At 39.4% G+C, this 25,368-nt stretch overlaps 1 protein-coding gene across 5 annotated transcripts in view; it reads left to right on the forward strand.

The window, feature by feature from the left end:
• Ccdc18 (coiled-coil domain containing 18) overlaps positions 1-25,368 on the forward strand; it is a 126,104-nt gene that overhangs the window by 47,926 nt on the left and 52,810 nt on the right. For all 5 annotated transcript variants that reach the window (XR_006061704.2, XM_042257819.2, XM_042257818.2 and 2 more), the window contains 4 exons: positions 2,224-2,334; positions 16,089-16,220; positions 18,518-18,652; positions 18,780-18,857. Coding sequence is in view for 4 of the 5 variants with exons in the window: in XM_042257819.2 (XP_042113753.1) it covers positions 2,224-2,334; positions 16,089-16,220; positions 18,518-18,652; positions 18,780-18,857 (456 nt within the window). In the remaining variant the exon portion in view is untranslated. The remainder of the gene's footprint in view (positions 1-2,223; positions 2,335-16,088; positions 16,221-18,517; positions 18,653-18,779; positions 18,858-25,368) is intronic.

The raw sequence follows: 25,368 nt of genomic DNA on the forward strand, positions 1-25,368 counted from the left end.
AGAAATTGGGCAAGAAAGGAGCTTAAAATGAGAGCAGAGTATAAGCTTGTAGAGAGTATATGGACTAAGGAATTTCGTGTACATAGATTCAATTTCTTTTCTTCAAAGATTAATTATCAGCTGGTTGTAGATTCTTCCTGGACCCTGGGAGGGGACTATCGAGGGGCTGGACCTCCATAGTTTAATTTATATTTCCCTAATTACTAAGGATGAACAGTTAAGTGAGTCTCAGCCATTTGTGTGTCCTTTTTTGAGAACTCTCTGCTTATTTCTTTACTCTCTTTTTAAATTGGATTATTTGTTTTCTTAATGATACTTAGCTCAAAATGCTTTTCACCTATAGAGTTTCCTGGTGGTGTTTTTAGGTGGTTGTTTTTTTTGTTTTTGTTGTTTTGTTTTGTTTTTTGTTTTCAAGACAAGGTTTCTCTGTGTAGCTCTGGCTGGCCTGGCCTGGAACTCACAGAGATTGCCTTTCTCTACCTCCCTGAGTGCTGGGACTAAAGGCATGTGCCACCATGCCCAGGGGGTTTGTAAGTATTTTATTCAAAAATTTTGCATCTATGTTCATAAGGGATATTGGTCTACAATTTTCTTTCCTTGCTGGGTGTAAGGATCTGTCTTTAATTACATCAGCAGCCTGGGACGGCATCCCAATCTAAAAAGCGGGTGGGCCCTCTGTGCGTCCCTCTTTTCCTTTCTGCTCCTTCCTTCCATCTGTCTTCTTTTCTCCCCCTCTCTTCCCCCTTCCCTCCCCCCCACCTCCCAATAAAGCTCTAAAAAGGTAAACATGGCTGTGATTCTTCCGATCAGCAGTCTCTTCCGCTGGCATGGCCCCCATGGGTGGTAGCCAGCCAGGAGCAGCGCCGTTTAACCAACACTGGGTCTTTATGTAATTTAGTTATCAAGGTAATTGTGGCCTTGAACAAAGAATTAGGCAATATTTCTCCAGTTTCTATTTTGTGTAATCTGACCCTGGACTTCTTTGTTTGTTTGTTTGTTTGTTTGTTTTTTGAGACAGGGTTTCTTTGTGTGTCAATCCTAGCTGTCCTGGAACTTGTACTGTAGACCAAGCTGGCCTGGAACTCATAGATCCACCTACCTTTGTCTTCTGAGTGCTGGGATTAAAGGCATGTGCCACCACTACCTGGCTTTTCCCCTCTTTTGATTTATTGTTCTGGGATTATTTATTCTTTGTGTTTTCTTGGGTGCGGTAAACTTTCAGACTGAAATTTTCTTCTAGTTCCCTTTGTATAGCTGAATGGATAGAAGGATACTACTTAAATTAGATTTTATTTTGGTGATATTTTGTTTGTGCTCTAACAAATAAAGCTTGCCTGGAGATCACAGGGCAGAGTTAGCCACTAGATAACCATAGAGGCCACCTTTAAAGGCACATACCTTTAATCCCAGCACTTGGGAGGAGGAAGCAGGAAGATCAGGAGTTCAAGGCCACCTTGGGCTACACAAGATTGATCCAGTCTAAAAGAGAAACAGCCAGGCAGTAGTGGCACATACTTTTGATCCCCACACTTGGGATCTCAAGCCTTTAATCCCAGCACTATAGAGGTGGAAACAGGAAGTGATATGGCTGGCTAGAGCCTTGTTCCCTTTCAGGCTGAAGATTCCATAAAGGTAAGAAGTCTTTCTGGTGCCTGGCTGCTCTCCCTCTCTGATCTATCAGTTTTCACCCCTATATCTGGCTCTGGGTTTTTATTATTAAGATGAGTTAGGATTTGTGCTACATTTTATCATCAATGATTTTCTTTCTCATGAATTGTGGTTGATAATTTTGCTGGCAATAGTAATTTGGGTTGTCAGCACATTTTAGGAAAGTACTCTACTGCTGAGTTGTATCACCAGCCTAGTTCTAGTTCTTAAGTATGTACAGTAATGTAAATAAACTAAGAGATTATTTGCCAGGCAGTGGTGGCACACACCTTTAATTCCAACACTCATGAGACAGAGGCAGGTGTGAACTCAAGGCCAGCCTGGTCTACAGAGTGAATTCCAGGATAGCCAGAGCTGTTACACCCTCTCTTGAAAAACAACAGCAAAACTAACTGAATAAAAAAAGATTATTCAATGTATATTCTAACTGTCTATTACCATAAATTTCTCCAGTTAATTAGTTATAGTGTATTTAGGATTTGGAATAAGGAGCAGGTATTTGATTTTAAAATGCATGTCATTACTTTTAAAGCTGTATTGTTTTTGTTTCTTCAGATGACGAAGAAATGTTCTCAACTTTTAACTCTAGAGAAACAGCTGGAAGAAAAAATTATTGCATATTCTTCTATTGCTGCAAAAAATGCAGAACTTGAACAGGAGCTCATGGTAAAATTTATCATTTTATTTTCCTTTTAATTGTTATTATGTCAATTTGATCTATTATGTAGTTTGACTTTGAAGTTTTTTTGTTGGTTTCTAATTGATGCTACTAATTTAAAGATGATAGTAAACTGTTGAAGTCACTCACTGTTATTTTGTGAGGACCTATCTAACCTTTTATTCCTTTTAGTGTTTGAAATTGCAACCTGAACATTCAGTGTATGTGTATATCTTCTTTGTGTATGCAGGCACACTCATCCATGTGTGCATATGTAGAGACCAGACATCAACACTGGGTGTCTTTTTTTTTAGTTTGTTTTGAGATGTGATCTCACTATGTAGCCCTAGCTGGCCTTGAACTCATAGAGCTCTCTTATATAATATTAGAGGGACCAGCCTTAATATTATATATCCCAGGAGCTCAGGAGAGAAAACTACTACAGAGAATTATTTTCAGGAAATAGAATCTCAGTACACCTAGCTCTATAGTCCACTTGCTTTAATTCCTCTGGCATAACATCCTATATACACAGCTTCATTTCTGTTCTCGTGCCTAACTCCTTTCTTGCCTGATTTCTCTCTATATTTATCTACTGTCCCCTCTAGATTCTATCTTAATTCCTTCATCTAGTTCTGTCCCTTCTAGGTTCTCATCCATCTAGTTCTTTCCCATATCAGCTCCTCTCCCATCTCCTCTCTCATCTTGTTCTTTTCCATCTGGCTTTTGCTCATCTTCCAACTTGTTCCTCTAATACTCTCTTTACCCTTTGAACAATCTTACTGGCCTGTCTTTGCTTTGTATTTTTTTTTTTTTTTTTTTTTTTTCATTCAGATCATTTCTGATCTAAGACTATCATCTCAGTTTATCTGTTGAGGTCAACCAGGAAACCCTAGAATATACCTTGATTTTTGCAAAAAACAAAATAGGGGGAGGGGTTTTTTCAGCATTTCAGTCCACGAGTAACACTATCCTAACAGGCAAAGTGTTCTCTCACTGTCAACATAGAATGAACTGCTGCTGGAGGTCAACTTGGGCTTTAATTTGCATTAGCGCTTACATGCATAGTAGTCCAAGTTGTTGACCTCATGACTTTAAAAAGTAACTCTAAAAAAGTAAAATGGCCCTTCTTGGAAGACTAAAGAAAGACATCCAGCCATAGTTGTAAAAAGTCTCATCAAAACAATATACCCTTTTATGAATTACGCCCCAATTAAAAAAAAAAAAAAGTAGCCCCAAATAAGAAGCAGCTCTGAAAAAGAAAATATAACTTAAGATATTTGAAAAAAAAGAAGGTGAATACAGGTTCAAAAATAATTAAGATACATTTTCTTAAGGCTACCTAGAATTAGGCTTTAAAGAATTCTACCATTTCAAGTTTACCACTAGTTACTAGATACCTATTTACAAACAAGATGTTCACCTTTTTTGTTCCTTTATCAAGAGAAAAATCTACCTTCAGATTATGAGGGTGGTGATGGGGAGGGACTAGAAAACAAGATTCAAACAATCCCATGTAAATATCACATTTTTCAAATGGAAGAACTCCAAACTGCACTAGAAGATCCAATCACTAAGACACTTTCCATTGAAATGATTTAAGTACAACTACATGGCACCAAGGTTTAGGCCTAATATAGGCCTGACAACCAAGTCCTTGTTTTCTGGAAGAAAGGCCTCAAAAGTCCCACTCAATTCCACATAACAATACTTCAAAGATCAATTAAGTTTTCCTTTCCTTAATATTTTTGTTTTTGACTTCTAATCTTAAAGACTAGATTAAAACTTAGCTCATTTCCCAGAAGGCATTGCTTCCCTTTGCTCTATGAAAGAGTCCACCAAGACCTCTTCCTCAAAACCATCTAGCCCCCAGCCTCCAGCCTGTGCTTTCTCAACATCCTGAAAAGGTAATGTAGGTAAAATATGCTCATGAACATTAAAACTAGTTGTTAGAAAGACGTAACTAGCTTTATAATTTAAGTTTTAGAACATTATACTTGCAGCTTAATCTGCACTGACAATGATTGTCGAAGCCTAGAATTCAGCATTTACAAATCCTCATTCACACACACAAACCACACTATTATCACACAACTTATGTCTTGAGAGAATCTTCTGCTTTTTAAATCTTTGGCCTCCCAGTCAATCCCAAGTTCAACCAACTTTTCCAAGTTCTGGTAGTTACCTGGACCACTGAGGCATTGCCACAAGACTTCTTCTCTTTTGAAACATCCTTTTTCTCTAGATATTAGGATAGCTACGCCAGCTTGTTTCTTCTGTGGTGTATGTTGGTGTGGGATTATCTATTGCTTGATTTTTCATGGATGTGTTTAGCTTCTTTGGGTTGAATTTTCCCTTCTAGTGCTTTCTGTAGGGCTGGGTTTGTAGACAGGTATTGATTAAATCTGGTTTTATTCTGGAATATTTTGTTTATTCCGCCTATGGTGATTAAGAGTTTTGCTGGGTATAATAGTCTGGGTTGGCATCCGTGATCTCTTAGTGTCTGCATGAGATTTGTCCATGATCTTCTTGCTTTCATAGTCTCTATTGAGTAGTCTGGTGTTATTCTGATGGGTTTACCTTTATATGTTACTTGGTCTTTTTCCTTTGCGGCTCTTAATATTTTTTCTTTGTTCTGTGTGTTTAGTGTTTTGATTATTATGTGGCGAGGGGACTTTTTTTTTGGATCCAGCCTATTCGGTGTTCTGTAAGCCTCTTGTATCTTCATAGGTATTTCTTTCTTTAGGTTAGGAAAGTTTTCTTGTATGATTTTGTTGAATATATTTTCTGTGCCTTTGAGTTGGTATTCTTCTCCTTCTTCTATCCCTATTATTCTTAGGTTTGGTCTTTTCATGGTGTCCCAAATTTCCTGGACGTTTTGTGTTACGACTTTTTTGTCTTTAGTATTTTCTTTGACTGACGAATCTATTTTCTCTATCGTGTCTTCAGTGTCAGAGATTCTCTGTTCCATCTCTTGCAATCGGTTGGTTATGCTTGTTTCTGTAGTTCCTGTTCGTTTTGTCAGGATTTCTATTTCCAGCATTCCCTCAGCATGTGTTTTCTTTATTGTCTCAAATTCATTTTTCAGATCTTGGAATGTTTCTTTCATCTGTTTAATTGCTTTTTCTTGGCTTGATTTGATTTCTTCCCATTTTTTGTTCGTTTTTTCTTCCATTTCTTTAAGGGAGCTTTTTATTTCCTCTTTAATGGAGTTTTTCATTTCCTCTTTAAGGGAAGTTCTTATTTCCTCTTTAAGAGAGTGTTTCATTTCCTCTTTAAGGAAAGTTTTTATTTCCTCTTTAAGGTAGTTTTTCATTTCCTCTTTAAGGAAAGTTTTTATTTCCTCATTGAGGGAATGTTTTATTTCTTCTTTAAGGGCCTCTATCATCTTCTTAAAGTCATTTTTAGGGTTGATCTCTTCTGTTTCTTCTGTCATGGTATGTTTAGGTCTTGCAGGTGTAGAATCACTAGGTTCTGATGTTGCCATATAGGTCTTTATGTTGTTGCCTGTATTTTTGCACTGGCGTCTACTCATCTCTTCCTCTGTGCGGTGCAGGTGGTGTCTGTGTCTGAGAGTGCCTCTCTTGTTCTAATTTTTAGTCTTGGTTCAGTAGGGGTTCTTGGTTAAATTGATGCTATTGGGCTGTTTCTTCAGGGACAGCTGATTTCAGTCGGTGAATTATATACTTATGATTCTGGTGATCTGGTTTAGTGGCTGGGTAGTGCCTTCTTCTGTGTTCCCAGGTCACGTTTTGTTCATTTGTCAACTCCTCAGCTGATCTTGTTTCTTCAGACTTCCAACTGTAGGCATCTGAATCCTCTCCCAGATGGGTTTCAGCTGAGCAGGGTAGTCTCACCAACACCTCCAAGTTGTTGGGTTTCACAGGATCAGCAGTTGGGCCCTGGGTTGACCCAAACGGAGTGCCCAGACTCGCCCTGGTTCTGACCCACGGAGATAACCTCTTCCCCAGGTGTTGGGGCTAGGGGCGTCCCCGTTCCAAGCTGCGTCCGCCCCTCTCCGTCCCCGGGCCTGTCCACCCCTGTGGCCTGCCGCCACAGGCCCACCTGGGTCCACTTGTCTCCGCCGCAGGGCCTGTATGTCCCTGTCAGCTGCCGCCGGGTCTGTCTGCCTCTGCGGGCCGCCAACGGGCCTGTATGTCTCTGCCGGCTGCCACCGCGGGCCTACCTACCCCTGCCCGTCACTGCTGCCGGGCCCATCCACCTCTGCGAACTGCCACCAGGCGTGTATGTCTCTGCCGGTTGCCGCTGGGCCTGTATGTCCCTGTCGGCCGCTGCCACCGGGCCCTTCCACCTTCGCGAGTCGCCGCCGCGGACCCACCTGCGTCCGCCCGTTTCCGCCCAGTGGCCTGTCTACTTCTGTGGGCCGCCGCCGCCGCCGGGCCTGAATGTCTCTGTCGGCCGCCGCCGCCGGGCCCGTTCACCTCTGTCTGCTTATCTCCACCGCAGGGCCTGTCCACCTCCGTGGACCGCCGCTGGGCCTGAATGTCTCTGCCGGCTACCGCCGAGCCTAAATGTCCCTGTCGGCCGCTGACGCCGGAACCATCTACCTCCGCGGGCCGCTGCCACAGGCCTACCTGCGTCTGCTTGTCTCCGCCATCTTGAATCTTTTGCTTTGTATTTTTTAATATTGGCTAGAATATGTTGTAGAGAGTCTCTTGTTTGGTCATTTGTGGTTTTGGTTCTAAAAGTCTCTTGCATTTGAGTGTCTAGCTTTTTAAAATTTGTTAAGCTTTCTGCTGTAACTTCAGAGACTAGATGATTCTCAGTGCCTTAGTTTTTAATCTCAACTCCTTCTTCTACTTAGTACATTCTTAGGTTTGGTATCCTCATAGTATCCCAGTGTTTCTGGAAGTTGTGACTCTACTGTTACTGCTGTTTCCTTTCTTCTTCCTTCTTCTTCTCCTCCTTCCTTCTTTTTCTTCCTTCTCTTCCTTCTGGGCTCCCCACCCCCAACTGATGTGTGAAGGTAATATTTCCTCATTTTGGTCCTTTATCCCTGATATCTCTGTTCTACTTGGCCAATTCTATATGTGATGCTTTCCACTGAAGTTTTTATTTGACTCAGTTGTGCTTTTCATTTCTCACATTTATGTTTGCATCTCCAGATCACTCTCTGTTTCTTTGCTGAATTTTTATTCCATAATGTCAATTTTGCCCATATTGATGATTTTCTCATCTATTTTTCTGATTTTCTTTGTTATGTGGGTTGCTGAATTGATTTCATTTGTTTGTTTGTATCCTCTTCAAGGTTATTGATTTATTTTTAATGTTTTTTTTTTCTTTCATTGAAAACAGATTTTTACCCAGGCCTTTAATCCCAGCACTAAGGAGGCAGAAGCAGGAGGATCTGCCTTGTCTATAGAGTGTGTTCCAGGACAGCCAGGGATACCCAGAGAAACTCTGTCTCAAAAAAAAGAAGTTTTTTTCCTACAATATATTTTGATTAAAGTTTCACCTTCCCACCTCCCATCCAGATCCACACCCATAATAATAAAATAAGATAAATAAAAAATAAACAAATTGGAATATGACAAAACAACCAAACATGAAAAAGAGCCAAAGAAATCCATATAGATGTAGAAACACACACATTGGCAAACACAGGAATCCCATAAAAACTCAAAACCAGAAATCATAATATATGCACAAAGCACCTATACGGGTAAATTTAAAAAATGCCCTGAGTTAACATTATGATACCAAGAAGTTCCAAATTTGTCATTGAGTTCATTTTGTGTTGGCCACCTATTTCTGGCAAGGAACTAATCATTAAGATTCCCCAGTGAGACTTCCTTGAAGAAAAATAATTTCTCATTTCCAAGAGGCTATCAATTGGAGATAGCTTCTGGGCTAGGGAGTGAGTGTCCGCTTTTCCTCTCAGCTCTAGGATCCCATCTAGTGCAGACTAGCGCAGGCCCTGTGCCTGCTGCCACAGTCTCTGTGAGTTCATAGGTGTTGCCAGCAATGTTACGTCAGAAGGCCTTGATTTCTTGGTGTCCTCTATCCTTTCTTGCTTTTATATTCTTCCCACCTCTTCTTCCTCAGAGTTTCCTGAGCCCTGAGGGAAGGGATTTTGATGGAAACATTCTTTTAGAGCTGAATGTTTTCTTTCCCTCTGCATAATGTCTGGCAGTGGGCCTCCATGTTTATTCCCATCTGCTGCAGGAAGCTTTCTGATGGTGGCTGAGTAAGGCACTGATATATGAGGATAGCATAATGTTGCTAGGAGTCATTTTATTGCTGTATTCCTTTAGCAGAACAGTAGTATTTCCCAAGTTTTCCCCTTGGTCCCTGGCCTATCTAGTTTCAGATTCTTGGCTACCTAAGCAGTTTTAGGTATGGGTTCCATCTTGTGGAGTGGGCATTTGTTCCCTGGGTCCGAACGGCTCCCTCCGGGGAAGGGGTGAGGAGGCACATCAGTGACACCGAAGCCAGGAGTCAGGTCGCAAACAAGAAGCTCAGTATATTCTGGAAGGGGCAAGCCTTATATACCTTCCTGCCCAGGGAGGGGGCTGTTGCATAGGCATCTGTTGATGTGACATGGCTTCCCCTTGTTGGTCCAGGTCATCTCAAGCCACCTCTGGACACTGTTGTCAAGGCCCTCAGGCAGACCCTCAGGTTGGCTCTCAGGAAGTATGTTATTTATATTGTCCTCAGGCCTCAAGTCAGATCAGTTCTTGGTTGGTCTCTCCCACAAGCTTGTGCCACTGCTGCACCAGAGTATCTTGTATGCAGGCCACTCTTGTAGACTTGTGGCTGGGTTGTTGTTTATCTTTCTCCTTTGGTGGTTTGCAGAGGACCTTCCAGTCCCATGAGTACCAGTCTGTAGGAGTAAAGACTCTAGGTAGGAACCAGTTTAACTTCTCCATTTTCAATGAGTTGTGTAGGTGTTGTCTTTAGCAATAAAGCCTTAACTTTGTGGAGCGCCACCAGTAGTTTTGGAAATAGCCTTGGTTGTTTGGGTTCCCATAGGACCCCTTTGGCCAACAAGTCAATTAGATATAACCCATTCCTGGCACTGGCAACTTCATTTGGTGATGACAGATGTCCAGCTGGGGCTCTATCTCCACATTATTTGATGCTTCTGTTACATTAGGTTTCCGTATGACCTATCAAATGGTCCTGATTCTGAGCTGCCACTCCCTGTTTTATCCTCCCATTCCAGTTAATCACCCCCTCTCATTCATGACTATCTATTCCATTTTCCCATACCTCCCCTCTAGTCCCTTACTCTATACCTAGCCTCTGTGGTTATTACAGAATGTAATCTGTTTGTCAATGACTTAACAGTTAACACACTGTATTTGTTTTTCTTGATCTAAGTTACTCATGATGATTTTTCTAGTTCCATCTATAGACCTGTAAATTTCATATTTTCATTTATTTAACAGCTGAGTTATTCCATTGTGTAAGTGTACTACCTTTTTTTTTTTTTAAATTCATTCGTCCATTTGTGGGCATCTAGGCTGTTTTCACTTTCTGGCTATTATCAGCAGCAATGAACATGGTTGAGCAAGTGTCTCTGCAGTATGATGAAGTGTCCTTTGGTTATAAGCACAAGAGTGGTATAGTTAGGTCTTGAGGTAGATCAGTTCCCATCTTCCTTTGGATCTGCCACCCTGATTTCCATAGTGGTTGTGCAAGTTTGCACTCACACCAGCAATGGATGAGTGTTCCCTTTACTTCACATCCTCACCAGCATGAGCTGTCATTTGTTTTATTTTCTTGGCCATTCTGATTGGTATAAGATGAAATCTTAAAGTAGTTTTGATTTGCATTTCCCTCATGACTAAGTATATTGAACATTTCTTAAATGCTTCTCAGCCATTTGTGTTTCATCTTGTGAGAACTTTGTTTAGATCTCTACCCTATTTTTTAATTGGGTTATTTGTTTTCTTGATATCCGTTTTTTTTTTAAGTTTTTTCTATATTTTGGATATTAGCACTCTATTGGATATATAGTTAATACAAATCTTTTCCCATTTTGTAGCCTTTCACATTGTCCAAATGATGATGTCCTTTGCTGTACAGAAGCTTTTCAGTTTTAAGAGATACCATTTACTAATTGCTGTTTTTAGTGCCTGTACTATCAGTGTTCTGTTCAGAAAGCCTTTTCCTGTACTATGAAATTCAAGGCTATTCCCCACATTGTCTTTTTTCAGGTTCCACGTATTTGGCTGGGTGTTGAGGTCTTTGATCTGTTTCGGGTTGAGTTTTGTGTAGGTGATAAGTATGGATCTCTTTGTATTCCTTTTCATGCAGTCGTCCAATCAATCCACCAGCACCTTTTGTTGAAGATGCTGCCTTTTTTCCAGAGTGCATTTTTGTCGTCTTTGTAAAAACAAACAAACAGGTATCCAAAAGTGTGTGAACCTATTTCTGAGTTTTCAATTCTATTCCATTGATCAATGTGTCTTTTTGGGCCAATACCATGCTGTTTTTCTTACTATAGCTCTGTATTACAAATCAAAGTCAGGGGTGGTAATACTTCCAGCAATTAAAAAAAATTATTCAGGATAGTTTTAGCTATCCTTTTGTGTGTGTGTGTGTGTGTGTGTGTGTGTGTGTGTGTGTGTGTGTGTGTGTATGAAGCTGAAAATTGTCGGGTCAAGTTCTTTGAATAATTGTATTAGAATTTTGATGAGAATTTCATTTAATCTGTAGATTGCTTTGGGTAGAATGTCCATTTTTATTATATTAATCCTACTGATCCACGTGCATGGGTGATCTTTCCATCATCTAATATCTTCCTCAGTTTCTTTCTTCAATGTTTTTTCATACAATTCTTTCACTTGCTTGGTTAGAGTTATCCCATGATATATATAAATATATATAGTGTGTGTGTGTTTTTCTAGACAGTGTTTCTCTCTGTAGCTTTGGAGCATCTCCTGGAACTTGATCTGTAGACAAGGCTGGCCTCGAACTCACGGAGATCAGCCTGCTTCTGCCTCCCAAGTGCTAGGATTAAAGGGGTGTGCCACCACCGCCCGGCTTATTTTATATTTTTCTCAGACTATTGTGAAATGTATTGCTTCCCCAAAATTGTTAATTTTGTATCCTGCTACTTTGCTGAACATTGTGTATTGAAGTCACCCACTGTCAGTGTGTGAAGGTTGATACATGATTTAAGATATAGTGATGTTTCTTGTATGATTTTGGGTGCCCTGTGCTTGTTGCATGGATGTTAAGAATTGTAATATCCTCTTGGTATATTTTCCCTTTGATGAGTATGTAGTATCCTCTATCTCTTCTGAATAGTTTTGGTTTGAAAAACTAATTTTCTATTTTGTCAGATTTGAAAATGGCTACACCAGTTTCTTCTTAGGTCTGTTTGCTTGGATTTTTTTTTTTTCCATCTTTTTACTCTGAGGTGATGTCTATCCTTGGTGTTAAAGTGTTTTTCTTGGATGCAGCACAAGTGTGGATCCTGTTTTTAAATCTGTTCTATTTTTCTGGTTTTTTGGAAGAATTGAGACCACTAATATTGAGAGTTATCAGTGAGCATTGTTTGTTGATTCCTGTTTTTTGGCTATATTGTGTGTGTGTGCACACATGTGTTTTCCCTCTTTTGATTTGCTGGTCTATGATTATTTATTCCCTGTGTTTTCTTGGGTATGGTTAACCTCTTGTATTAATCAGAGTTCTTTAGAGTAACAGACATTATAGAATCTCTATCTATCTATCTAAATAAATAAAAAGGAGATTATTAAAATAACTTACAGGCTATGGTCCAGCTAATAGAGCATTGGCTGCCTATGAATTGAAGGTCCAAGAATCTAGTAGTTGTTAAGTTTACAAGGCTGAATGTCTCAGTTGATCTTCAGTATATGCTGGAATCCTGAAGTAATGCCAATGAGGAAATGGACTTGCTAGCAAGGGGGGTGGGGGAGAGAGAGAGAGCTTCCTTCTTACATGTCCTGTATATAGGCTGCCAGCAGATGGTGTGGTCCAGATTCAAGGTGGATCTTTCATTTTCAAATGATTTAATTTAGAAAAAAGATCCACCAGGTAGTGGTGGTGGTGGTGGTGGTGGTGGTAGTAGTAGTGGTGCACGCCTTAATCCTAGCACTCGGGAGGCAAAAGCAGGTGGATCCCTGTGAGTTCAAGGATAGCCTAGTCTACAGAGTGAGTTGCAGGACAGGCTCCAAAGCTACACAGAGAAACCCTGTCTCAAAAAACCAAAAAGAAAAAAAAAGAGGGGGGGGGGGAAATCCCTCTGTCATTTGGCTTTTAGTTAATTTCAGATGTTGTCAAATTGGCAACCAAGAATAGCCATCATACCTCTTTTAGGCTGGAATTTTCTTCTAATACCTTCTGTAGGGATAGATTTGTAGATTAATACCACTTAAATTTTTCATGTAATGTCTTTCTTCATCTGTTGTGATTGAAAGTTTTACCGGGTGTAGTAATCTGGGCTGGCATCTGTGGTATCTTAGTAGTAGTAGTAGTAGTAGTAGTAGTAGTAGTAGTAATAATAATAATAATGTGGTATTCTCCACTGATGCAGTAAGCCAGATTAAGCGGAATTGAAAAAGTAAAAGGACAGATTTATTTGAGCACGGCCACTCATGGGTGGCTTCTCCAGCCTCAGAGATCAAGGTAGGAGAAGTCACCCACCCAATCTAAAGCAGGGAGCTTATATAGCTTGTAGCTGAGGGGTGATAGCATGTCCACCACAAGCCTGGTTTGTGCCCAAGTGTGGTCAAAAGCTGGAATGCTTGGGTGTGGATTTGGGCTGCTGGCAACTTCAGGGGAGGAGCTGCCATAGCCGCTAAGAAGGTGGACCTGGGCTTTTTGGTGTGTTTTGGAGAGAGAGAGGGAGAGGGAGAAAGGAATGGGGCTTTCTGGATCAAGCAGGAGTGAACTGGAGGTTCCAACAGAACACTTAGAGTCTGCAGACCATCTGTACAGGCCCTCTGGCTTTTAGAGTCTCTTTGAGAAGTCAGGTATCATTTTTATAGGTCTGCCTTTATATGCTACTTGGTATCTTTTCCTTGAAGCTTTTAATATATTTCCTTTGCTTGGTACATTTCGTGGTTTGATTATTGTATGCCAAGGGAATTTTCTTTTCTGATCTTGTCTACTTGGTGTTCTGTATGCTTCTTGTACCTTGATACACACCTCCTTCTTTAAATTAGGGAAGTTTTCTTCCATGATTTTGTTGAAAATATTTTCTTTGCCTCAGACCTGTGTTTTTTCTTCTTCCTTTATTCTTATTAATCTTAGATTTGGTCTTCATAGTGTTTTAGACTGACTGGACATTTTGTGCCAGGAGCTTGTTTAGATTTAACATTTTCTTTGACAATGTATCCATTCCTTCTGTTGTATTCAATGCCTGAGATTATCTCTTGCATTTTGTTGGTAAGGTTTTCCTTTTATCTCTTCAAGATTCCTGTTCAAGTTCCTAAAATTTTCACTTCCGTATTTCCCTCAGTTTGGGTTTTCTTTATTAATCCTATTTTCACGTTCTGGTCTTGAACTTTTTTTTTTCTTCCACTGTTTGCTTATGTTTTCATAGACTTCTTTAAGGGATTTATTCATTTCTTCTTTAAGAATCTCCATCGTATTTATAAAGGCGATTTTAAGGCGACTTTTCTTATACTTCAGCTATGTTTCAATAGTTAGGGCTTGCTGTTGTGGTGATATTTTGTTTGTGTTCTAAAACATAAAGGTTGCCTTGAGATCAGAGTGTGGAGCTAGCCACTAGAGGCCAGGCAGTGGTGGCACACACCTTTAATCTCAGCACTTGGGAGGAGGAAACAGGAAGTGATATGGCTGTGCAGAGAGAAGAAGTGATAAGGCAGGGCGGAGACAGGAGCTCAGCCCTTTTGGTCTAAGGATTCAGTAGAGTTTAGAAGTGGCTGTGGCTTGCTCCTTTCTCTCTCTGATCTTTCAGCATTTACCCTTAAATCTGACTCCGTGTTTTTATTATTAAGACCAATTAGGATTCACGCCGCATGCTATGTGTGGTTGCTGAGCTCCAGTGGGGACATACTGTCTTTGCTGTTATTGATTGTGTTTTTATGCTAATGTCTAGGCATCTGGGTTTGGGAAAATTGCAAGTCTATGTCTTTAGTTTTTCAAGATTGTAATTCTAGATGCTGATATCTGGTCTTGTCTTTGTTGGATGTATGTTTTGTTCTTTGGTTTCTGTTGCCCTCTAGTTCTTAGAAGATTGTGGTGGCTGTGTGTTACCTGGTATGAAATTCCTATGTGTTTCTGGGTATTGGAAGCTGACATGTAGGAATGGGGATGGGCTGGGTGGGGGTTAGTTGGGGTCAGGAATCACAGAAGGAAAATAATCAGGATGTTTCAACAGAATTTCCTTGGTCCCCTAAGAATAGGAACAGATAGTGAGGAGCGTCCACAGCAGGTAATCTGCAAAGCTGGGATGAGATTGGAGGAACGGAGGGAGAGGTGAAGATCTGCAGTTAGCCTTCCTGCTTCCCTGGCCAGAGTAGTCTGTGGGGTTCCCAGGAAATACCTGCTGGGGTTCAGGGCTGGGATAAAACAGTGAGTGGGAGGAGGGAAGATTGGAGGGGAAGGTCTGTACTATGCATTGGAGATGTGTTGTAGACAATGGATGAGACTGGAGGATTGGATTTGGAAGAGAGGAGGGAAAAATGGAGAGCTATAGATCACCTACCTACTTTCCTGGACAGCTAGGCTGGTAGCCTCCAGGTAATCTTTTTTTTTTTTTTTTTTTTTTTTTAATATTTTTAGATTAGTAGGTTCCCAGAGAATCCCAGAGGTGGTGCTGACAGGCAGAGAGAATATATAGGAGAAATCTGAGAGGAGGGGGAGGAAGGAACAAGAGAGGAGGAGGAGCCAGCCACCCAGCTACACAAGTCACTTGTGTTTCCTGTGACTTGAACTGACCCTGACTCTGTTGTGTCTGGTGTCCAGCCTGAGCTGTTGTCACTTGAATAGCTTTCATTCTATCACAGTAAGAGTGTCTGCTGCCCACTCTGCTCTGCAGCCTGTGAGTGGGACAGGTTTTCTCATCTTCTTGAGACGCCCTGGTTTGTACTCGTTGGAGTGGTTCATGATGCAGCTGTACTGAGATGTGTAAGAGTAGAACTGCTTTTTACCTTTATACTTTTAAATTTGCTAAGTATTAATCACCCTGCTGGATGGATGTAGCTGTGGGTTTCGAGTAGTCCATTGGAATTTCAGAGTTCTCTGCCCCTACATCAGTGAGTGTCAGTACAGAAACTTAACTCCAAAGATTTATCAATTCCCACACTCCCCCAATCTCAGGCTCACAGTGCTCATTCTTCAGAATTATTCTCAGCTGATGAAGCCTGTTCCTGGCTGCTAATGGCAAAGCTCCCTTTCCCAGCACAATTCACTGCCTAAGGGGCCTCCTCCTTCCTACCCTTCAGCTTGTTAGTGGCCTGCCCTTCTGTTCTTACAACTGCATCCCAAGTCTCTCTCTCAGCTGGGGTTGTGGCAGGTCGAATTTAATCTTCCTGAGTTGTGATTGTTACGTTTGTGCAGACCCCCAGAGTATTTTAGTTTTAAATAATAGGTTCCCTGGAGATAGTGTCCAGCCACAGCCCTCTGACCCATGGGGAGCTCCTCTACTCCTGATCTGTCCCGTCTAAGAAGTCATTGTTCTAGCAAGACCAGCAGCTGGATTTGAGGCTTGTGAGAGCTATGGAAGGTTTATTGGTAGATTCATGTATTTTTATCTAAAACAGGCTTTTAGTTATATTCTTCCCAATATTTTTATTTCTAGGAGAAGAATGAAAAAATAAGAAGCCTTGAATCCAATATCAATACAGAACATGAGAAAATTTGTTTTGCTTTTGAAAAAGCAAAGAAAATTCACTTTGAACAGCATAAAGAAATGGAAAAACAGATTGAACGCGTAAGTTACATATTTTTTAGTACTGAAAAGAACCTTAAACACTCTAACCCAAAATTCTTTAAGTGCAAATAAAGAAACAAAGGCATAGAGAAATAAATGGCAAAACCTATAATAAGAATCTCATTCTTTCTAAACAATGTCCTGATGTTTGTTTTGCGTGCACGTGCATGCGTGCGTGCGTGCGTGCGTGCGTGCGTGAGCACCTCACTATGAATTGCTGTCTGTCTTGGAAATCACTGTGTAGACCAGGCTGGCCTTGAGCTCACAGAGATCTGTCTTCTTCTGCCTCCTAAGTCCTGGGCTTAAAGACTGTACCATCACTATACTTGGCTCCAATGTTTGTTTCTTTATTTTTTTTATTTTTTGTTTTCTGGGATGGAATCCAGGGCATTATACGTACTAACCAGGTATTCTACTACTGAGAAGGTTCAGCAGATACAGCTGCCTACTGCCAAGCCTGATTATTGGGTTTAAATTCCAGGACCCCACGTAGTGGAAGGAGAGACTGACTCTTGAAAGTTGTCTTCCAACCTTCATGCACTTAAACACATGTACACAAAAAGGAATACAATGTAATGCCCCCTCCTGCCTTTTTAAAAAAAGAAAGAATACTTCAATAAAGAGAATCTTTAAAAATGTTCATGAAAATTTATAAACTGGTAATCAGTTAGACCTAGAGGTTTAAAAGAATTAGGAATAAAAGAGGTATATCATGTGGGCCACAGTCATCACACACCATTAATCCTAGCACTTGGGAGGCAGAGGCAGGTGGATCTCTCTGAGTTCAAGGCCAGCCTGGTCTGCAGAGTGAGTTCCAGGAAAGCTAGAACTTACAAAAAAGAGGTATGTAGTCGAATTTCTAAATAGTCTTATTAAATGAGAAGCACAGAGCCAAATACAGGGGCGCCTTTATTGCCTTCCTGTTCCGCTCTGCCCAGCCACATCACTTCCTTGTCACTGCCTGGCTATACAGACCTCCAGGTCTCAATGGTTGGTACTGAGATTAAAGGCATGTGTCACCATGCTTGGCTGTGTCCTTGAACACATAGAGACTCTGCCTGCCATGTGATTGGATTAAAGGCGTGTGCTACCACAGCCTGACTTTTGTTTATGGCTGACTATGATCTCTGATCTCCAGGCAAACTTTATTTAAAATATCACATTTCAGCACCAATAAAATATCACCACAGAGGTATATCATTGTAGACCATAAAACACAAAGGGATAAAAACAAACTGAAGAATGCACTTGGTAGTCTGAGGAAGGTGGATCTCCATGATCTTAAGGTCAGTGTGGTCTATATAGCAAGTTTCAGACTAGCCAGGAATATATAATGAGATCTGGTTTTTCAAAACAAAATAAAATAAACATAGTTTCACATTTTTCCAAAAGAAATTTCAAGTCTATGTGGTTTCACTGGTAAATTCTTCTTTATGTGTATGGAATACACTGATACTATATAGTCTACTAGAAGAAGATGAACTACTTTCAAACTCATTTGACAAAGAAGGCAAGTGCCTTAAATTCAAAAAACAAGACAAAGACAATAAAATACCATTTAATTCTTAGTAGAATGTAAAGGTAGAGAGTGAGAGGAAAGAGTGATAATGGCAAACACTGACACGAAGTGTAATCTTCATTTGTTGTTAGTATGATAGAGTGGCACCCAGTCTTAAAAACGCATAGTAATAAAAGGTGAAGGGAGAGAGAAAAAAATTTGATGTACTTGGAAGAGAATACCTACTGAAGTGAAAATGTGCCTATCCTACCAATAGGAAGTCCATTTCTAGGTGATTTGTTCTAGGGAAACTCTTACACATGTGAATAAACAGACTTGTATAAAGGGTGTTATTGCAACATTGTTACAGAAATTAAAGCAAGATATCAAAGTAAACCATAATTCCCTATGTAGAGTATAGTACTTCCTAAAGTAAATGAACTAGACCGGTATATGTCAATACAGATAAACATCTGAAACTATATTGAGTAAAAGAAAAAGCAAATTGTTAAAACTTAAAGGTATTGTTATAGTAAATGTAAAATTTCAAGACAGAAAATTGTACTCCATATTGTTCATGACTGTACATATTTAATAAAAGCACAAAAACAGACTAGTCAATAATAAGAATGGTGGAAGAAAGGGAAAAGAGATAGGTATATGATTTATTTTTTTTAAATAAGAGAAATTGAAGGAAATTTCTAAAATGCAAAAATCTACTTACTTTCAAATATATTTATGTTTAAAGTGTTCCCAGTGTTTTAAATCTATAACATGAAAATCCTGTTTTTATATTTAGCTTGAAACTCAACTAGAGAAAAGAGATCAACAATTCAAAGAGCAAGAAAAGACTATGTCCATTTTGCAGCAAGATATACTATGTAAACAACATCACCTTGAGTCACTAGATAGACTCTTGACGGAAAATAAAGTGGTAATGTCATGTTTTTAAAAGTACTATTTAAAAGCTAACATTTTTGTTTATGTTTCTGTAACATAAATTTAATATACTCTCAATATTTATTTGCAAACACATTTTTCTTACCAAAATTTGTTTACAGGAAATGGAAAAAGAAAATATGAAGAAAGATGAAGCTTTGAAATCATTGCAGATTCATGTATCTGAAGAAACAATCAAGGCTAGTATAGTATACTTTTTGTGTGTTTGTGCCTGTGTGTATGAATGCATACATATGCCATACCATGAGTGTGAAGTCAGAGGATAATATGCAAGAGTCAGCTTTCTCCTTCTATCATATGAGTCTTAAGAATAGAATTCATGGGTGGTGGTGGCGCACACCTTTAATCCCAGCACTCGGGAGGCAGAGCCAGGCGGATCTCTGTGAGTTCGAGGCCAGCCTGGTCTCCAAAGAGAGTTCCAGGAAAGGCGCAAAGCTACACAGAGAAACCCTGTCTCGAAAAACCAAAAAAAAAAAAAAAAGAATAGAATTCAGGTAATCAAGTTTGGAGACAAGAATCTTTACCTGCTGAGCCATCTTATCAGGCCTCTATTTTACTATTACAGACATTTTTATGGTTTTCTTCCCAATAAATTATTAAAATTATAATATATAAATGTCAATTAAACAGCTGAGGAAATGGCTCAGCACTTAAGAGTGTGTAGTGCTCTTGCGTAGGACCTGAGTTCAGTTCTAGCAGCCTGTGGGGCAGTTACAGCTACCTGTAACTCTGATCCCATACCCTTTTCTGGCCTCTGAGAGTACCTGCATGCATACACATCCACACACACACACATCCACACAAAGGTTTTTTTTTTTTTTTTCTGAGACAGGGTCTCTCTGTGTAGCTTTGGTACCTATCCTGGATCTCACTGGCCTCGAACTCACAGAGATCCACCTGGCTCTGCCTCCCGAGTGCTGGGATTAAAGGCATGCGCCACCACTGCCTGGCATGGTTTTACTTTTGTACCTCATACTATAAAAGCTGGAGCCACAGAGCATGATAAGTACTTAATTAAGATAGAAAAGGCATTAAATTTGTACATTTGTGTCTATATGAAAAAGCAGTATATTTATTATCCTATAATCTTTGAAATGTTTCCCTTGTGAATATGGAAGAACTACTATATATTCATTATGTTTTTTTAGCGTTAATAAGTCTAAATATGCTGCCATCTTGTGCCATAAATAGTTTGAATATAAAGATACCTACTTTTTGCCTAGAATTCTGTTTATAACCCATTTTGTGATTGTGTATGCCTATGCAAACAGTTATGTCTTCGGGGGGGGGGAGAGAAAGAGAATATTTGTGTATGTGTATAGTACGTGTGCATATGAGTGTATGGAGGTTAGAAGTTGAAATCAGGTCTCTTCCTCAATCTTACTTTTTTGGGATTGGATATGTCATCAAACCTGAAGCAGCTATTTAGTCTGGCCTGTGAGCTTCAGTGATCTGCCTGTCTCTGCCTTCCTAATGCTAGAATTATATACACATGCATGCTGCCATACCTGGCTTTTTATATGCGTACTGGAAATCTGAACTCTGATCCCCATGCTTATTGTGAGCTATCTTCCCCAGCCCAACAATTACATCTTTGTTTATTGTTATGGGTCTGAGGTCACTTAGAGATTCACCAAGACCATAAATATATTTTAATAAAAGGCTTTATATTTTAGATACTGACATCCAATGTGGGGCCAGGACTATACCTGAGAGTGCTCCCAAGATTCATGAAGGCTTATGAAGGAAAAGCCACAAGATTGTATATATTTTGTCTATGTATAGGCAGGGTCTAATTATATTTCTTACAGTTGTTCTAGTCATCTTTTTGATCAGAGTAAGCACGTTTGATTACAAAAGCAGAGATAACAGTTAGTCTTATGACCTACTATTTAGTAGAACAGCAAATTTTACAAGACCAGACAATTTAGGAATAGTTTTCAACATTTGAGAGAAAAAGGAAGTGGGCTGCTAGGGTATAGCCTCTAAGCTAGGGGCTATAGCTGGACTTTCTTTGGACTGCCAGCTCCCAAATAATGATATGGCGAATTTTTATTAAGTGTGAAAACTTAGCCTTTCCTTAGGCTTGTTTCCAACTAGCTCAATTAACTCGTTTATATTAATCTATGTTCTGCCATGTGGTTTATTATCTCTCCTCTATACTGCACATCTGACTTCCCCTGTGTCTCACTGGCTAATCCTCACCTCTCAGATTCTTCCCAGAGTTCCTATATCTGACCAGAAGTCCCACCTATCCTTTCCTTCTAGCTATTGGCTGTTCAGGTCTTTATTAAACCTATCAGAAGGTGCCTTATGCAGATGAGGTAAAGCAGCCATCTTCACAGTGTATAAAAAGGTTGTCCCACAACAAGGGGCTTTCATATTAGAGGTGCTTTTTGGTCTCTCAAGCATACTAAGTCTAAACCTTAAACGTAATGTTAACCATCACATTATAGTTCTTCCTATAGAATTCAACAATTCTTTAACATTTAGTGTCTTGTCAGTTCATTTACATATGTAAGGGTAAACTTAATTTAAAAAAGTTAGTATGCAGGTCAAGCATAGTAGCCCCTGCCTGTGATCCTAGCACTTGGGTGAAGAGTTTTCCAAAAGTTTGAGGTCAACCTGATCTATACAGTGAGTTCCAGGCCAGCTAAGAACCTTGTTTCAAAAAGCAAGGAAGAAATAAAAAAAGTAAATAAATTTGTATGTTAAGGTTGTAGGCATGAAACTTTCATTAAATAATATACAATAGCTATTAAACTTCTAGTTCTTATTAAGTCACCTAGAACGTCTAAGCAGTAATTTAATAAGGAATTTCCATATATTAATGGCCAGATAAGACATAAGAAATCAGAAAATGAATGAATCGTACATTGAATGTTTTTTCCCTTGATGCTTTTAATGAGTTTTCCGTTTGGGAAAAAAAATAAATATGAGAAACAAATATAGAAACAAAATTCCTTTGTTCAAATATAAGTAAGTTTTTGTTGTTGTTGCTGTTGTTTGTTTTTTTGAGACAGGGTTTCTTTGTGTAGCCCTAGCTGTCCTAGAACTCACTCTCTAGACTAGGCTGGCCTCGAATTCACAGAAATCTGCCTGCATCTGCCTCCCAAGTGCTAGGATTAAAGTTGTGCACCACCACACCTGGCTAAATATAAAAAATTTTGACATGGAATATCTGTAGCAGTAAGATAAATGTCTGGGATCCTCTGTTTCTGATTATGTCATTATCTTTCATAACTTTTGACTAAGTTCCTTTGCATGATTCAATTTGTTAATTGCAAGACCAATAGTTAGATGAACTGTGTGTAGGAAAGTTAAAACTATCAGTTTAAAATTGTATTTTACAAGTGTGATCAGTGAGAACTAAAAGGTTGAGTCTATGGATGTTGCTCATTGTCAGGCCCCTTTCTAAGTATGAGCAAAGCCCTGCATTCGATTCCTAGCACCAACATAATTAAAATAAATTCTGAATAGGTAACAAAATCTGTTAAATAAAATGTTGAAAGAATGTGCCGCTGGGCAATGGTGGCACATGCCTTTAATCCCAGCACTCAGGAGGCAGAGCCAGGCAGATCTCTGTGAGTTCAAGGCCAGCCTGGTCTACAGGGCGAGATTCAGGAAAGGCACCAAAATTACACAGGGAAACCCTGTCTCGAAAATCAAAAAAAAAAGAAAGAAAGAAAAAAAGAATGTGCCTTAGGTTTAGAGGTCATCCTTGTTTATTTTCTATATTTTCTGTCTATTTTCTCTTCTGGATTATCTGCCTCCCCAATAAAGAAAATGGACAAATAATCAAGCATTTACTGAAGCTAAGTAGCCTTAGATCATCAGTTGGTTATTCCCCACACTGTGTACCTGAGGAGGTTATTTCATTCAGCAGAGCAGTTAATTTTTGTGCTTATTTTATTCATGTACAAGAAGTTTATATATAGTATATGTTAATTATTTACATATAATTAAGACAAAAATTCTTTTTTTTTTTTTTTTTTTTTTTTTTTGGTTTGGTTTTTCGAGACAGGGTTTCTCTGTGTAGCTTTGCGCCTTTCCTGGAGCTCACTTGGTAGCCCAGGCTGGCCTCGAACTCACAGAGATCCGCCTGGCTCTGCCTCCCGAGTGCTGGGATTAAAGGCGTGCGCCACCAACGCCCGGCTGACAAAAATTCTTTAAAGAAAGAAATCTTTTTATTATTCATTTGTTTTGCTTGATTTGTTAATTTTTACCTAACTGTGTTTTTAAATGTCAAACCCACAAAAGAATTCAAAGTATAGCCCAAGGAGCACCTGTGTAACTCTCGCCTAGATGCACTGTCCTTAAGGCTATAGCTATACTTACATCACACTTCTTCCCTCACCACATACACATATGTGCTTATATATGCACCACATCTGCCATAAACATTCTTCCCTTTTTGGCAGCCACCTGAGAGAAGGTGTTGTTTAACAGTTTCCCAATTATCTAAAAATACTCTTTATAGTCTTGGTTAAAGAGTCAGTATTATCTGGGAACTTGTTAGACTTGCAGGATATCTAGCCATATTCTGTGTGGGTCTGGTGACTAATGTATCTTAGATTTTTTTTTTTTTTTTTTAAAGATCAAACCCAGGGCCTTGTGTATGCTGTTTTTTAATTTTCTGAGACAGAGTTCCTCTGTGTATCCCTGGCTGTCCTGGAACTCATTCTGTAGACCAGGCTGGGCTCAGACTCACAGAGATCCACCTGCCTCTGCCTCCGAGATGCTGGGATTAAAGGCATGTGCCACCACTGCCCAGCATTTATGCTGCCCTTATGTATGCTGTGTTCTACCATTGAGCCACAACCCAGCCGTCAGATGTCACTAGTTTACGAGGAAAATTTATTGGACCATCTTTGGAGTGATTTATCCCATGTGAATGTCTGATTCCTCAGTAACCTCATAACAATGGTTTTGCCATCTTTTAATGTACTAATGACCATTCTCTTGCTTAAGAGAGAGAACATACAAGGATTTTTACTTTTCTTTTTATTTGTTTGTTTGTTTGTTTGTTTGTTTGTTTATTGAGACGGGGTTTCTCTGAGTAGCCCTGGTTGTTCTAGATCTCTCTCTGTTGACCAGGCTGGCCTTGAACTCAGAGATCTGTCTGCTTCTGCCTCCTGGGTGCTGGGATTAAAGGTGTGTGCCACTATGCTTGGGTGGGTTTTTGTTTTTTATAATACAACTGTTAATTTAAAAATTTAAAACTAGAGGCTGGAGACAAAGGACTCAGGTTTGGTTCCTAATATCCACATTGGGTAGCTTTGCAACTGCCTCTTAACTCAGCTCCAGGGAGATCTCACACCCTCTCCTGGACTCTGTGGACACCTGCATTCACATGTGCACAATTCCACATGCACACATACACATAATTTAAAAAAATTTTAAACTTTAAAAATTGTTGTTACTAGGACAACAGTTTTTTTTTTTTTTTTTTAAACAAAGATAGTCCTTCATAATGGCAGACTTCTTGGCTGTCAGTAGCTATATAAACAAGCTGAGATGGCTAGTCTTTCATAATGATGGCTCCAGAATTCCCTTTTAGAAAGAATTACAGGGGTGATTTCATGATGACATTTCATAATGTCAGTGGTGTCTGAGAAGAAAATTTCTCTTTTTTTCCCAATCTTGCTGAAATTTCTTTCACAATTTCAAATGTGATGTTTTTATTCAGAGACAAGGAATCTCCCCCTGCAACATTAAAGCTCAAAATTATAAGGGGAAAGAAAAAAGCAAGATAAGGACCTAGTAATAGATGAGTATGGACATGGATACAAATTAAGGACATTGAGCTAATTTTTAAAAAGTTATTAAATTTGATTTGCTCTTTAATATTCGATAACAAAGCATTTATACACACTTGAGTCAAGTTGTATTGCTGTTTTTTAAAAATATTTTCACAGATTCTATGCAAAGAAGATTTTTTTTCCTCTGTGATAAATTTATCTTCTTAATAAACCAACATTTCCAAATGTTCTTATCTTAGCAACATTCATAGGATATTTGTACTTACTTTCCTATTTTTAGTGTTCAAGGAGGCTTAAGAAATAAGTAATATGCTTACCTTTTTTTTTTTTTTTTTTTTTTTTGGTTTTTCAAGACAGGGTTTCTCTGTGTAGCTTTGCGCCTTTCCTGGGACTCACTTGGCCTCGAACTCACAGAGATGCGCCTGCCTCTGCCTCCCGAGTGCTGGGATTAAAGGCGTATGCCACCACCGCCTATATGCTTACCTTTTTAAGAGAGTGTTTTTTGGGTGTCTGCTTTACATTCTTTCAAATGACTATTTGTACTCTTGGTCTGTCCAGTGTCTACTGTTGTCTTTCATATGCCTTGCCCCTAAACATACTTTCTCCTTTTAGAATGTGCTTCTATACTTACTTGTTCTGGACTCTATTCTGTGGTTCTTCTTTAGTTCCCCGATTTGCCATGATTAATAAGTTTTTTCAGTCAATCTTTACTACCATATCATTTTATATCCTAAGTAGAGCTATTTTAGAAGTTTAAATTTTATTTATTACTTTGTGTTGGGATTGCACATGTGCGTGTTACAGCATGTGGTTGGAGGTTAGCATAACTTTGCTGAGTTGATTGTTTCCTTCCGCCATAGGTTCTGGGAATCCAACTTAGGTCATTAGGCTTGCACAGCTAGTGCTTTTTCTGCTTAGCCATCTTACT

Source organism: Peromyscus maniculatus, chromosome 10 (assembly GCF_049852395.1).
Source record: "Peromyscus maniculatus bairdii isolate BWxNUB_F1_BW_parent chromosome 10, HU_Pman_BW_mat_3.1, whole genome shotgun sequence".
Lineage (NCBI taxonomy): Eukaryota > Metazoa > Chordata > Mammalia > Rodentia > Cricetidae > Peromyscus > Peromyscus maniculatus.